The following is a 15,356-nucleotide window of genomic DNA, read 5'->3' as shown; positions in this document are numbered from 1 at the left end:
CTGTTACTACGGAGACGCATTGTGTGCATTGCAGCTGTAGACACAAAACAATAACTTATTAATAAAAACTATTTGCCCAGCTGCTTCCTTTAAAGAAAGAACAATGGTTGCAAAGGCGTACATGATATTTTCCCTTCCTGGGGACCAGGGGCTTAGGGCACACAGCGCACTTGTGGATGTTTTTAGGACCATACCGAGAAATGCATTAATCCTGCAGCCCCCATTCCAGAAACCATATAGAAATTCCAGGCACATATATGTTTCCATACGGCTGTGGATTCCTCTGCGATGACAGAATCGCGCTCTGCTACCAGTAGATGACAGCTATTTTGGTAGAAAATGAGAATTTCAGAGTGGCAGAGAAATCCAATTATAGGTGGCTAATGTGTGAGACACTATGTTCATTACTGGGGAGGCTGTGATGTCACTGGTGAGGGGGTTCACGTCCCACCTGGTGCACCAGTCACTTCTCCTATCTGCGGGAGCGCCGTGTGTTTCTACAGAGCCATGAAAACAATGTCCGCTGTATGTGACAACTGGGACATTAACAGCTCCATGTGAACCCACCGCACAAGAGGAGGCTGCATCTGTTATCAGCTATACCGACGAGGGTGCACACACTGACTCCATAGCGATTACTACACATACAATCAGGAAGAAAGGGCGAAAAAATGTGGCGCATCCACCCTGAGCTGGCACAAGTGATCCCCCCGCCATTTCCAACCTGCTCATCGCCATCAGGTCCCAAATCTATGGTACATAATAAGCCCTTGCATAAAAACTAAGGAGGACATTTATATTTTGAAATTCATTTCAAATCACAGGGTTTATCCCATCTTGGGCATTGGGAGCATATCGCTAGGATGGGCCCCCTACTTCTGAGACCCGCACCTATCCTTAGAACGGAGCCCACTAAGTGCCGGAGGGCGCACCACACGTGCATGGCTGTCCTCCTATTCATTTCTAGTGGAGAGCTGAAAATAACCGAGCGGCACGTTTGACTATTTTTGGAAGTCCCATTGAAATGAATCGGAAGCGCACAGCGCAATCACGGCCACTGCTCCATTCACTTCTATGGGGCTGACGGAAATAGCCAAGTCGGTGATCGGCTATTTTCGGAAATTCCATAGAAATTAATGGGGGGTGGTCATGCATGCGCGGTGTGCCCTTTGCAGGCTACGTTCTAAGGATAGGTGGGACCCACACCTATCAAAGATTGGGAGCATGTCATAGCGATGGGAGATGATGGGATAACCCCCTTAAGTCTGGTTTTGTGTTGTGTGGTTGCACCAAATTCATGAAATGGTGCAGTTTTCATGTATTTGATGCAACAGCATTGTGTTGTATGACTTAAAGGGGTTGTCCGGGTTCAGAGCTGAACCCCCTGAGGCTAGCATCGGAGCATCTCATGCTCAGATGCGCTCCCTTGCCCTGCGCTAGATCGCGCAGGGCACGGGATCTTTTGTTTATCATAATACACTGCCGGCAGTGTGTTCGGTGATGTCACCGGCTCTGATGGGCGGTCTTTAGGGCTGCCCTAGCCGTTTTACTGGCTAGGGCAGCGCTAAAGCCCGCCCATCAGTGCCTGTGACATCACCGGGCTTCCTGGCTGCCCCATGGAGAGCCCAGTTCGTCACCGAAAATCCTAAAAATGCCTTTGCCCTGCGCGATTTGGTGCAGGGCAAAGGAGAGCATCTGGGCATTAACTGCTCCGATGCTCCTGTCAGGGGGGCTGCCGGGGTGAAAATGGAGGGCTGTCCGGGTTCAGCTCTGAACCCGGACAACCCCTTTAATAAATACATCAGGGGGCTGCGGGTTGTCGGATGCGACTTTTGAAATGTTGCAAATAGTAAATGTGCCAAAATCCAGGTCTAATCTCACTTTTCTGCCTTAAACATAGACCATTTTGAAAAGTGGCGCGTCTCTAATATGTAGCAAAAAAAACTCGCAATTGGCACTGCTGTGCAACATTTTTAAACCAGAAACCTGACGTATCTGGCTTGATAAATGTCCCCCTAAATGTATGTTATGTCAGGCAGACCACCGAGTACAACAACACCTCAAAGTAGAAAAATAGGCATTAAAGGGGTTTTCCAGGATTTGAATATTGATGGCCTATCCTCAGGATAGGTCACCAATATCTAATCGGTAAGGGGCCCAACTCCTGGCACCACCTGCCGATCAGCTGTTTGAAGAGACCTAAGCAGTCCTGTGACCTCCGCACCGCACCGTCCGTATAGCCGCTGTGCTTGGTACTGCAGCTGACGCCCATTCACTTGAATGGCAATGAGCCGGGCCTAGGCCATGTGACTGAGAAGGTGATTAGCAGGGATAGGCCATCAATATGAAAATCTCGCACAACCCCCTTAAAGTGAATCTCCACCTTTTAACACTATGTAGTTTTCAGGTGCAAAATGCTGTGCTGATGAATTTCTTAATATATCTTTATAGTGATAAGGGGTTTTAACTGTTTCTGATATAAAGCCCCAAATCCCCTGCATATACATAAACAGAAAAGATAACAGCCACCACTAGGGGGAGCTTACAAGCTTGCTGCATACTGCTTTATTATTGACTTTAATGTATCACAATATGTAACCGGCTCCCTCTAGTGGTGATTACAAGCAGCGCAAATGTTGTTTTAGATCTATGTCTACAGGATTTGTAGATCTGTACAATGCTACAGCTAATGTAAAGCTATATTATAATCAGCGGAGAATATTTAACCTTTTTAAATAAAAATAATGGTGTTCTTACGGAAATTCACTTTACGACTCTGTACCTAATATCATATGTCCAATGTGCTGGCAGACTATGCAGATGTAGCAGAGCTGACTGTAATTTAAAGGGGACCTGTCACCTCTCCTGATATGTCTGTTTTAGTAAATTATTGCATACCCATGAAATAACAATTCTTGATCATTTTTTTTTTTTTTAAAGCTTTCTGTTGTGCTGTCCCTCTGTAATTCCTCCTAGAAATGTATTAACAGATCTGTCTCTGTTACCACTGATTAGCCCACACCTCCAAAGGGCAAGGCCCACTTCGAGGAGGAGTAACAGCACAATGCAGAGAAAAGATGCTCCAGAATTATGTCACATTTCAGGAGGTGACACCAGATGATATGCTTTTTTAGGATTGAGCAAAATGTTAAGTTTTAGATTTTTTCAGAAATTCAGAGACTGTTTATCCAAACGGGTTTGCATACTCACCTTGTCCATCTTGGTGAAATCTTGGCATCTGACAATTCGACCAAAGGTTTGAAGACCAAGTTCTTCCATCTTAAATATGGCAATATAACTTATCACTGCGAATAAAAAAAAAGTATTAAACAGCAATGCAAATAATAGCGCCCTACAGTCAACAATGGAGCACATACACCACTGATACGTAACCCTAAGATCATAGTTATGAGTGAAATATAAAACTATACAGAAGAGTACTTTCAGCAATTTTACATCCCCCACCATAGACCTCTATCACTTGGCTTTCCTGCACCAGGTCAGAGCACTTACCAGCATACAAGCATTGCTCGGACAGTAGATAATGCTTCCCGTCCCGGGCATAGAAAGCTTGGACAACAACGTCCAGTAGGGTTTTGTACTGAACACACCCAGACAGGACATCGAGGACAAATTGTTCTTCTTCATGGTTAAGAGCCTAGGAGACAAAAGACGTAAAATGCACTGATAGGTCCACTATAGGTAGAATATACAATACCCACATAGTGCTTGTCACGGTGCCCCTACAGTAGGTGCCTGTACTGCCCTGATATTGGTGTCTGTTTTTTTACTATGATGTTTTATGACCTACTGATAAGCATGGAGGAGGAGGTGTGATGGTGTGGGGGTGCGTTGCTGGTGACACTGTTGGGGATTTATTCAAAATTGAAGGCATACTGAACCAGCATGGCTACCACAGCATCTTGCAGCGGCATGCTATTCCATCCGGTTTGCGTTTAGTTGGACCATCATTTATTTTTCAACAGGACAATGACCCCAAACACACCTCTAGGCTGTGTAAGGGCTATTTGACCATGAAGGAGAGTGATGGGGTGCTGCGCCAGATGACCTGGCCTCCACAGTCACCGGACCTGAACCCAATCGAGATGGTTTGGGGTGAGCTGGACCGCAGCGTGAAGGCAAAAGGGCCAACAAGTGCTAAGCATCTCTGGGAACTCCTTCAAGACTGTTGGAAGACCATTTCAGGTGACTACCTCTTGAAGCTCATCAACAGAATGCCAAGAGTGTGCAAAGCAGTAATCAAAGCAAAAGGCGGCTACTTTGAAGAACCTAGAATATTACATATGTTCAGTTGTTTCACACTTTTTTGTTATGGATATAATTCCACATGTGTTAATTCATAGTTTTGATGCCTTCAGTGTGAATCCACAATTTGCATAGTCATGAAAATAAAGAAAACTCTTTGAATGAGAAGGTGTGTCCAAACTTTTGGTCTGTACTGTATGTTAGCTGAACATGTCATTTTGGATGGGATCGGTCGACCATCCAATGTGTATGGGGGTCTCCCAACTTGCCTCCAATGACAGATGTTAGGGTAGATTAGTCTGATTGTGTTTGTTCCAGGGGCGATAAGTAGCAGCTAGAGGAGTCTGGCAGCAGCTTTCTCCCCTCTCTCCTTTGATGTATGATTGGCCGAGCTGAGCATGCATGTGTATGGGGGCAGTTGGGAGAGATGTATATATATACTGTATGTCTTTGTGGTTCAAGACTATTCATCATAAGCCACGCCAGGGAACCATATTTTTACATTGTAAGAAAAAAAATTTTTTTGCTTTATTTAAAACTCATGCAAATGGATGAAATCCCATAATTATTACAGTGCTGTATATTTAAGGCAATACATTAGAAATGAAGACTTCCGCTTATTTTCGCTTGTGCACAGATTATCATGATGCCCTGTTCATCCTGAGCCCACTGGTTCATGAGCAGGAGGATGCTACACTAGTAATACTAAAGCTGAATAAAATAGGAATCACTCTGCAGTCCCTGTACAGGAGGTGGAGGTTGTGAGAGCAAAAAGAGAACAGGAGGGGGCGGCGTAACAAGTATGTAACAGCAATATCTGCATACACAAGCCTTTTTATTAAATTTTCCAATTAAACGGGTTATCCCATGAATAATATAACACATGAAAATCATCCAATATCTAGTATATGACATCATTCTAACAAAGCTAGAACCAGCCCTGTACCTCGCATGGATTCAGATATAACCACATTCATTGTTTCAATTGTTCTTCTAGATTTATTTCAAGCTGTCAGCTTAGGGGGCGTGTCCTTTCTCAGGGGATGTGCCCTTCCTGCTGCCGCTGGTGGTAGTTGAAGGATGGAACTGAGCACGCGCTTTCATCTCAGAGAGCAGGACAGAGAAATTTAAAATATAGCAAACAGCAGGTGGCGCTATACAGATAGATTTTAACACTTAGGCCCCTTTCACACGGGCGAGTTTTCCGCACGGGTGCAATGCGTGAGGTGAACGCATTGCACTGTAAAGAAGTTCAGGTTTGGGTACCAAACATGCTGATTTTTCTCACGCGCGTGCAAAACGCATTACAATGTTTTGCACTCGCGCAGACAAATCGCGCATGTTTCCGCAACGCACCCGCACCTTTTCCCGCAATGCCCGTCTGAAAGAGGCCTTAGGGTACATGCACAAGTTCAGAATTCATGTCCGGAGAATCCGGTCAGGAAAAATAAAATAAATTGACATTGATATTAAAATCCGCACCGCAGGTCAAAATCCGCGCAGAAAAAATCTGTATCGTGTGCATTGAGAATGTCAAATTCTCATAGAATACAATATACATGACCTACGGTGCGGATTTTCCGCACGCAAATCCGCAAGCAATCCTGATTGTGTGCATTTAGCCTTAGGCTCCCAGCGCCGTACATGTATGGCACTGAGAGGGTTTTTAAACATGGCGCCCGCTCATATGTGCACCCAAACAACAGAGGCCCAGAATAAGTTGGCATCAATCCGAGTATTGTATTTTGTAGCCTCCTAAAGGGGCTATAAAAAAAGTTTAAAAACATAAAAAAAAAAAAATCACCCCTCTTTCCCTAGAATGAAAAAATAAATACATAATAAAAAATCTAAATATCATGGGCATCGCCACGTCCGAAAATGCCTGTACTACTAAAATATAAAAATATTTATCCCATACGGTGAAAGGTAAATGGAAAAAAGCATCAAAATGGCCGATTCACCATTTTTTTATTGCTTCTCTTACCCAAAATATTTGATTAAAATGTGATCAAAAAGTCACACACACTCCACAATGGTATCAACTCCCACCGGGCTCAGTAGATACAGTATAACTATAGTTATGGGGTTCAGAATATGGTGATGTAAAAAAAATGTTTTTTTTCAAAGTTTTTATCATTTTTTCAGTATTAAAACACAAAGAAAACTACACATATGTAGTATTATTGTAATTGTACTGACCCAGAGAATAAACGGAATAGGTCAGTTTTACAGCATAGAGAACCCCATAGGGGAATAAAACCCATAAAACTGTGGCTTAGGTCTTTTTCAGTGTTTTGCCGGCCGTTTTTCACGGATCCGTTGTTCCGTTTTTTGTTTCCGTTGTGTTTCCGTTTCAGTTCCGTTTTTCCGTTCCCTTTTTCCGTATGGCATATACAGTATACAGTGATAACATAGAAAAAATTGGGCTTGGCATAAAATTTTCAATAGATGGTTCAGCAAAAACGGAACGGATACGGAAGACATGCATTTCCGTATGTTTTCCGTTGTTTTTTGCGGACCCATTGACTTGAATAGAGCCACGGGACGCGATTTGCGGGCAATAATAGGACATGTTCTATCTTTCAACGGAACGGAAAAACAGAAACTGAATGCATACGGAGTACATACAGTTTTTTTTGCGGAACCATTGAAATGAATGGTTCCGTATACGGCCCATGTGAACGAGCCCTAAGGCTAGTTTCACACTAGCGGCAGGACGGATCCGACAGGCTGTTCACCATGTCGGATCCGTCCTGCGGCTATTTCGCCGTGCCCGTGGACCGCCTCTCCGTCCCCATTGACTACAATGGGGACGGGGGCGGAGCTCCGGCGCAGCACGGCGGTGCACGGAGAAAGCCGCCGGACTAAAAAGCCTGACATGCAGTAATTTTAGTCCGGCGGCTTTCTCCGTGCAGCGCCGTGCTGCGTCGGAGCTCCGCCCCCGTCCCCATTGTAGGCAATGGGGACGGAGCGGCGGTCCGCGGGCACGGCAAAATAGCCGCAGGACGGATCCGACATGGTGAACAGCCTGTCGGATCCGTCCTGCCGCAAGTGTGAAAGTAGCCTTAATTGAATATTTTTCTCCGATTCCCACTACATTATATTCGATATTAAATAAATTTTTAAATACAAATTTATGTATATAAAAGTACAACTTAGGCTACTTTCACACTAGCCTTTCAGTTTTACAATATTGAGATCCGTCATCGGGTCTCAATACCGGAAAAAAACGCTTCAGTTTTGTCCCTATTCATTGTCAATGGGGACAAAGCGTAACTGAACAGAACGGAGCGCTCCAAAATGCATTCCGTTCCGTTCTCATACCGGAGAGCAGCAGGCTGCGGTTTGCTTTCTGTCCTGGGATGCAGAGCAAGACGGATCTGTCATGACCCACAATGCAAGTCAATGGGAACGGATCAATCTGCCACAATAGAAAACGTATCTGTCCTCCATTGACTTTCAGTGGAGTTCATGACGGATCCGTCTTGGCTATGTTACACATAATACAACCGGATCCGTTCATAACGGATGCAGACGGTTGTATTATCAGTAACGGAAGCGTTTTTGCTGAACCCTGCCGGATGTAGCAAAAATGCTAGTGTGAAAGTAGCCTTATCCTGGCAATAAACAAGCCCTCATACGGCTATGTGAACAGAGAAATAAAAAAACGTATGGCTCCGGGAAAACAGGGAAGAAAAACAAAAATGCAAAAACGAAAAAAATAAATACAAAAATCTGGTATCCAATCTAATTTAAAATCACTAACATTTTAGGGTCAGTAGCCCTTTAATGTGCCCTTATCTACTGCATAACCTATATATATATACACTGCGACATTCTTGGTTGCAGATCACATATCATCAGATACTTTTCCAGGATGGAGGTCAAGGTAAGTCGTGTGCGACTGTAATTCACTTGCAAAATGTCCGCAATTTTATTTTATTTTTTATGTCTAATGGGTGCTGCAGACGTTACAATGTACAGGACTTGGGCCAAATTAAATGAAATCGCCGCGGAGCCCTGCGCCTTCCTGTGCGGCTAGTGGGTAAATCACTGACTAATCGCATAAGGACTGATGCGGCGTGGTAATCAGCCGCATATCACGTCCAGCCAAGCGCCGCTCACTTCTCATAACGTGGATTAAACATCTGTCATTAGACAAAGAAATGCTCCAAATTTCAGAGGAGGCGGAGGATGACTGAGATGTTCCTCAGGATTTCAATTATATTTCTGGATTTGCCACGGACAGATTTATAATTCCAAATTACATCTGTTTGACATTGTAATATCAGATCTCCGGCTCTGCAGCTCGCTGTAAGTGAGACGAGCGCGCAGGCTTCAAGTGCACAATTAAGTGACTCATTATGGATGTCACTCCACCGCTGGCAGACACACACACAAAAAACCTTCGAAAATGATAAAGATGTCTCGCAGGAGCAATTCGATGACTTCTTCTGCTCCGACGGTGTTATCCTGCTGGACACCAGCATATGCAAAGACATATGCGGATGCTGGTCCGTAAGGCTTCGGTCACATTGCCGTTTTGGAGATTTGGCTCCCTGATCGCTGGTTGTCGGACAAAAAAACATTCCATGCAGGCATTAATGCCGGAAATCGGCTGGATCTCCGCCGGACCTCACTGCAGTCAATGGGGATCCAGCAGTGAAATAGACGTTGGATCCTGCGAGATCCGGCAGATTGCTCTGTTCCAGAACAGCCTGCTGGATTTCCTGACAGAGCCAAAAGATGGTCTTCGAACCTGCCATGTTCACTGGAACTTTTTGTTACAAATTTCATCCGATAAAATATATTTAGGGAAAGAGGGTTCAGGCATGTTGGGATGTCAACATGCCCAATCATCTGTTTTCATGGGAGATAGGCCACCACCAAAAGTGTCTGACTTTGGCTTATTCTCTTCCCCGAATCCAACCAACCCAGCAGACGTGTGTATGGGGGGGGATGAGCGTCTTGACGAATAGCTGTTGGCTGTTATATCGGCAGCACATGCATGTGCATTCAGCCTCACCGGCAGTCCAGACCCACGCGTCCTCTTCTGTCATCTACTGTGGGTCAGTGCTCCATGTGGCCACTCTCACCCTCCATTGCAGGCTTAGGCCTGCACTCCTTTGCCTAGCCTTTTCCTAGGGCATGCAAGCTCTTAAAGAGCTAGTGTGTGCACTGCGCACTTCCAAATTCTTCCCCAGCATATGGCTGGTTGTCCCTCAGTATTTACTGCACCTTACCTAGTGGAAGGGTGCCTGAGCTTTAGGTCTCCTAGTATCCAGTGACCACCAAAGGTTGTCCTACTGCTGCCTGCCCTGACCTCTGACTTGTCTCACGGATATGCTTATACCCGGCCAGTCCTGACCTAGGCCTGTCTCCAGACCACAGCTATTGCTTAACCCCTCTGACATCTGTGGGTCAGCTGCCAACCATACCAGGGTTATTTCAAGAGGAGCTCCCCCACAGCAAAGTCCAGATCCTTGTATAAGGGGCAAAGGGTGTATACTGGGGGACTGCCAGGATAACATCCTTTGAGTTATCACTAAGCCAAACCGGTTCGTTGGTACAGTGGGTCCACACCCAGCCAAGATGCATCCAAAAACTCTGCTGTGATGTGGTTTTGCCACAACCAATTGAAAAATTTGCCAATTTGTAATGAAAGTTGGATGCGGACGCGGTTTTTCTGCTGCACTGCGGCGACGTGTCACCTGCCCACTGGCTGCTCCATGTGGCCTGAACTTAAAGCTAAAATGTAACTCAACATAATTATTTCAAAATTAGAGGAGGTAGCTCGTGTACTATAGAGAAAAAGACAGATAGTCGCCTATATCTAAGAGGGGAACCATCTCAGGATCGAACCATGCAAATAATTACTGGACGATCAAAGTGCCACGACCAAATTAAAGTTTGGGGGTGTCCTGCAGTCTTTCTGAAAACAGAAGACAGGCAGCACATGGAGAGGAGGCCCTTCATGGGCATTTGATAGCTGATACTGTTGCTTTAACTGAAATTTCTTCTGAATGGAATCCCCAGATCTGTACCAGTAACAGTAACCCCTCACCAGCTCCAGAGCAAGCAGATCCCGTTAGGACACTTACCTGACTCTCAGGGGGAACACTGTTCATCATTGCATAGACTCAGCAGTATATGGAAATTAGCTCATACCGGCTCAACCAGAGAAACCCATCTGTAGACAGCTTCTTATCCCTTATCAATACGGAGCAAGTAGGAGCTAATTTGTATATTTTTCCTCATGGAGCACTGCCTGAAAATGAAGTCTCCATACACTACTGTGTCAATAAAAAAAGTACCCCCACCACACACACACCTCCACCCTGAGCCGCATCTGACTCATCTGATCCAACCAGCCAGTACCCTGCTCTGCACTGATGAGAGGCAAAAATCTGGAAACAGTGCTTTCTCTGCTTAGGTTGTATGAGACCTTCTTAATGCACAATTAGAGCATTATATAGGTTGATGACCCTATCACAAGTCTAACTACAGCAGTATGCACTTTGCTTAAAGCAAGCAGAGGTTTTCTAAACTGTAAGGTAATAATACCCCAGGTAATATTACAAAAGTTCCTTCCATATCTTTTTAGAATATGACAAATTATATTTATTTCCAAAGAACTGGAAAAATCCATGCAACTAAAGGTTCTCCATGACCAGATGAAGATCCTAGTAGCAGGACCACCAACATAGGACCAGAATCAAAAGGGGCCCGTCCAAACCTATTTTTATTATCTACCACTAATCATTTCTTAGCTCCAACCAAAAACTAGGCCTTTCTGTCAACCTAATTCCGAAGCTATACATGTTTGTCCTATTGAAGATCTTGAAGGAAGGGCTGTTCGGTCCGTCAATCTTTTAGGCTGGCCATTGCTGTACCGTCTCCTCTGAAATGCTAGTGCATAGTAGTGTGAGTTGGTTTTGATTGTTACACTCCAGTGCCAAAGAACTGCTAAACTGTGAAAAGACTTTGTGAATGGTCCTGGAAGGGGTTAGTGAGACTTCTCAGGAAATACACGGCTGGAAGAAGAAGATCTTGTGATCAGGGGGATAATTGGGTGGTGATAGGACAAACCCTTTAAACAAGCCTATTGTCCAGTATCAGAGGAGCGGCTGCTCCACTACCCTCTTTCTGGCCCTAGAAGCAGATTATTTGTGGTTCCATAGGCAGCTTTTCCCATATAGGGTAAAACCGAAGAGGATTTTGTTTCATAGAAATACATTATGTGCTGTAATATGGTTTGAAAATGTTTGAAAACAGCTTTTCTCGCTACCTGTCATCGTTCAGCACGCTGTGGTTTTTGTCCGGCCGCCTCTCGACCTGCCGGACCCGCTGCCACAAGAGTGGAAGTAGCCTTAGAAGTGTATTATGCAGTACTTTTCCCATTACTCAATGGGAGGGTGTGAAATAATCTCCAAATACCCTGGTGTGCTATTTAGTGCGTGTTTTGCATATTTGTGCAGTCAAAATGCACATACAAAATTGAAAAACCTGCTAAAAAAAAAAAACTTTTGTAAATGCCTGAATTTTAGAGTCTGATGATTCCTCCTGAAATTAGTATTTTTCAGCCATGCAGACATAACTGTGTGAACATACCCCTGGGCCGGCCAATCGGCTGATATGAGTCATCATTTAGAAAATAAGACGCCGAGCACTTACCTGAAAGCCTTCTGCAGATTCTTCCAGGAAATGCTCAAGGCTCTGATTGTCCGGGTTATACTTGGTAAGGAGCTGGACTATCAGGTTAATGCATCTGCCGTACTGAGCCATCTGTAAACATACGAGACTGACATGAGACCGGCATTCACACACTGAAAAGCGCACTTAGCTCTCGCAACTTTCTCCGGTGGGATGCGTGACATTTCATTTGAATGTCTTCACACTTTGTATTACAATACAGTAATTGCTGTCATTAAAATACTATTTTAGGCAGAAATTGTGTTACATCTGTCCCGTACAGTAAAACAATGCAATAAGTGTTCAATGCACAGCAGGGGCCCGTGCTTTATGTAGATGCAATTAATAACAACGGGGCTCATTTACACCACTGGTTTTGCCCCCATCAGATCCAATTGAAGGGGTTATCCCAAAAATCTAATTTGTAATTAGGATATCAGAACGTGTAATTTTGTTTAATATGTGATGACCCTCGACGCAGGATGCCGTCTGAAGTAAAACTGAGTTTTGGTGAAGTGTTTTTGCCAATAATGGCTGAATAGACTTTGTAAGTTTAAAGCGTACCAGAGTTTTACCAAAAAAGTTTGCATAATTGGCTATGCTTCTTTGTACAATCATAACCTGTGAAGGAACAATTATATTTGGGCTTCCTTAATGTTTTTTTCAGCCATATTATTTCCTGCTTCAGCTGCACAGCTAGATGCATTTCACTCAGAAGCAGGGGGTTTATCCCTTCTGCCAATACTATACTGCTGTGACATCCTTCCTTACCTCCCACTATGTTTGTTTTCAGCTCTGGAGCTCACAGAACAAATGAGGAGGGATAAATCACACTTACAGATACAGTGCTGTGAAAAGTATTTGCCCCATCACAGATTTCTTTTGTTTTTGAACATTTGTCACAGTTTACGGTTTTTAAGATTATCAAACAAATTTGAATATCAGACAATAATAACCTGAGTAAATACAAAAGGCAGTTTTTAAATGATGATTTAATTTATTAAGGGAAAAATGCTATCCAAACCAACCTGGCTCTATGTAAAAGGCAATTGCCTCTAAACTTAAAGAGGACCTTTCACTAGTTTACAAACTAAAAACTAACTATATCAGTGGGTAGAGCGGCGCCCAGGGGTCCCCCTGCACTTACCAGTATGCCTGGGCGCCGCTCCGTTCGCCCGGTATAGGCTCCGGTGTCTCAGCTCCGTCTGTTGTACTGGACTGATTTTTGGTATGAGGCGTGTCCCTTGCTGCAGCGCTGGCCAATCGCAGCACACAGCTCATAGCCTGGGACTCCAGGGGTTTTCGAGCATGAGCAACCTGTTTAAGGTCATGCCACAGCACCTCAATCGAATTTAAGTCCAGACTTTGACTAGGCCACTCCAAAATCTTCATTTTGATTTAAAAAACATTCAGCCATTCAGAGGTGGACTTGCTGGTGTGCTTTGGATCATTGTCCTGCTGCAGAACCCAAGTACACTTGAGGTTAAGGTCACGAACTGATGGCTGGACATTCTCCTTTAAGATTTTCTGGTAGAGAGCAGAATTCATGGTTCCATCAATTACAGCAAGTTGTCCTAGGTCCTGAAGCTGCAAAGCAGCCCCAGACCATCACACTACCACCACCATGTTTGACTGTCGGTGTGATGTTCTTTTTCTGAAATCTTGTGTTAGTTTTACTCCAGATGTAATGGGACGCACACCTTCCAAAAAGTTCTACTTTTGTCTCATCAGTCCACAGAATTTCTTCCCAAAAGGCTTGGGGATTATAAAGATTTGGCAAACGCGAGACGGGCCTTTGTGCTCTTTTTGGTCAGCAGCAGTTTTTGCCTTGGAACTCTCCCATGGATACCATTTTGCCCAGTCTCTTTCTGATAAATGAATCACAAACACTGACTTTAACTGAGGCAAGTGAGGCCTGCAGTACTTTAGATGTTGTTCTAGATTCTTCTGTGACCTCCTGGACGAGTCGTTGATGCCCTCTTGGAGTAATTTTGGTAGGCCGGCCACTCCAGGGAAGCTCACCACTCTTCGTTGTTTTCTCCATTTGTGGGTACTAGCCTTCACTGTGGTTTCCTCAGAAATGGCTTTGTAACTTTTTCCAGACTGATAGATGTCAATGACTTTCTGTCTCATCTGTTTTTGAATTTCTTTAGATCGGGGCATGATCTACTTCATGTTGTCAGACAGGTTCTATTTAGGTGTTTTCTTGATTCTACAGGCAGGTAGTATTCATGCCTTGGTGTGGCTTGTGAATCTGAACTTAGCTTTACAAAAACTGTGGTTAATCAAAGTTAATTCATGGGGGGGTAATTCTTTTTTACATAGGGCCAGGCTGGATTGGATAGCTCATTTCAATGAAATCATCATTTAAAAACTGAATTTTTTGTATTTACTCAGGTTATCTCTGTCTGGTATTCAAATTTGTTTGATAAACTGAAATATTTAAGTGTGACAAATGTGCAAAAATAAAAGAAATCTGTAAAGAGGGCAAATACTTATTTCACAGCAGTGTATATAGGAGGCTCCTGTGATGTTCAGAGTTCTTTTATGAGGGTCAGGATCTCGGCTAGCTCTGACACCCCCCCAGTGTCTGATACCAGGGATGGATTCTACCTGACAACAGGCAGTGGACAGTACCTAAGGTGGAAGTGAGACCCCTAGTGGCCATGACTTACAGCTTTTGGTTTGTTCAGGAGGGTGCAGGCAGAGCTGAATCGGGACATATTCCCTTCTTCACCCAGACAGCCCCTCTGACATGAGCATTGAAGCTTACATTTTCACACTGCTAGGTGGAGGCTTCTGCCTAGCAGTGTTGCCGGTGATGTCACCGGCACTAATGGGCAGGCTTTAGCGCTGCCCCAGGCTCATTGCTAGGCAGAAGCCTCTGCCTAACAGAGACCCAGTACGTCACCAGATCTAATAAAAAAGCCCTTCTCTGCGCGATTCAGCGCAGGGCAGGGGAGAGCATCGGAGGGAAGGAGTTATACCCGGACAACCTCATTAAATGAGATTGTGTAATAGTACAGTGAATCTATAAGGAATATTATAATCCAACAGGAACCCAGTCTCAGTATAAGGGTCCATTCTCACGTCCGTAGAATGTATCCACACCCGTTCCGCAATTATCCGGAATGGGTGCAGACCCATTCATTCTCTATGGGACAGGAATAGATGTGGACAGCACACAGTGTGCTATCCGCATTTCCGGAGCGCGGCCCCGAACTTCCGGTCTGTGGCTCCGGAAAAAAATAGTACATGTCCCTATTCTTGTCCGCAATGACGGACATGAATAGGCAGTTCTAAGGGGTTGCGGATCCGCAATACACTACAGATGTGTGAATGGACCCTAACCCTGATACTGGTTGTTTCTCTGGCTACTGGTTTGCCCTGTCTCAGTC

General features: G+C 44.4%; 1 protein-coding gene across 2 annotated transcripts in view; it reads right to left on the bottom strand.

The window, feature by feature from the left end:
- Positions 1–15,356, bottom strand: part of CFAP99 (cilia and flagella associated protein 99) — a 121,005-nt gene that overhangs the window by 54,317 nt on the left and 51,332 nt on the right. For both annotated transcript variants that reach the window (XM_044295531.1, XM_044295530.1), the window contains exons 2-4: positions 11,941–12,051; positions 3,514–3,658; positions 3,211–3,305 (exon numbers count right to left, since the gene is read on the bottom strand). In XM_044295531.1, the coding sequence (XP_044151466.1) occupies positions 3,211–3,305; positions 3,514–3,658; positions 11,941–12,051 (351 nt within the window). The remainder of the gene's footprint in view (positions 1–3,210; positions 3,306–3,513; positions 3,659–11,940; positions 12,052–15,356) is intronic.

This window comes from Bufo gargarizans, chromosome 1, assembly GCF_014858855.1.
Source record: "Bufo gargarizans isolate SCDJY-AF-19 chromosome 1, ASM1485885v1, whole genome shotgun sequence".
NCBI lineage: Eukaryota > Metazoa > Chordata > Amphibia > Anura > Bufonidae > Bufo > Bufo gargarizans.
The sequence above is the reverse complement of the archived record's forward strand: the minus strand, read 5'-3'. Positions and strand labels throughout refer to the sequence as shown.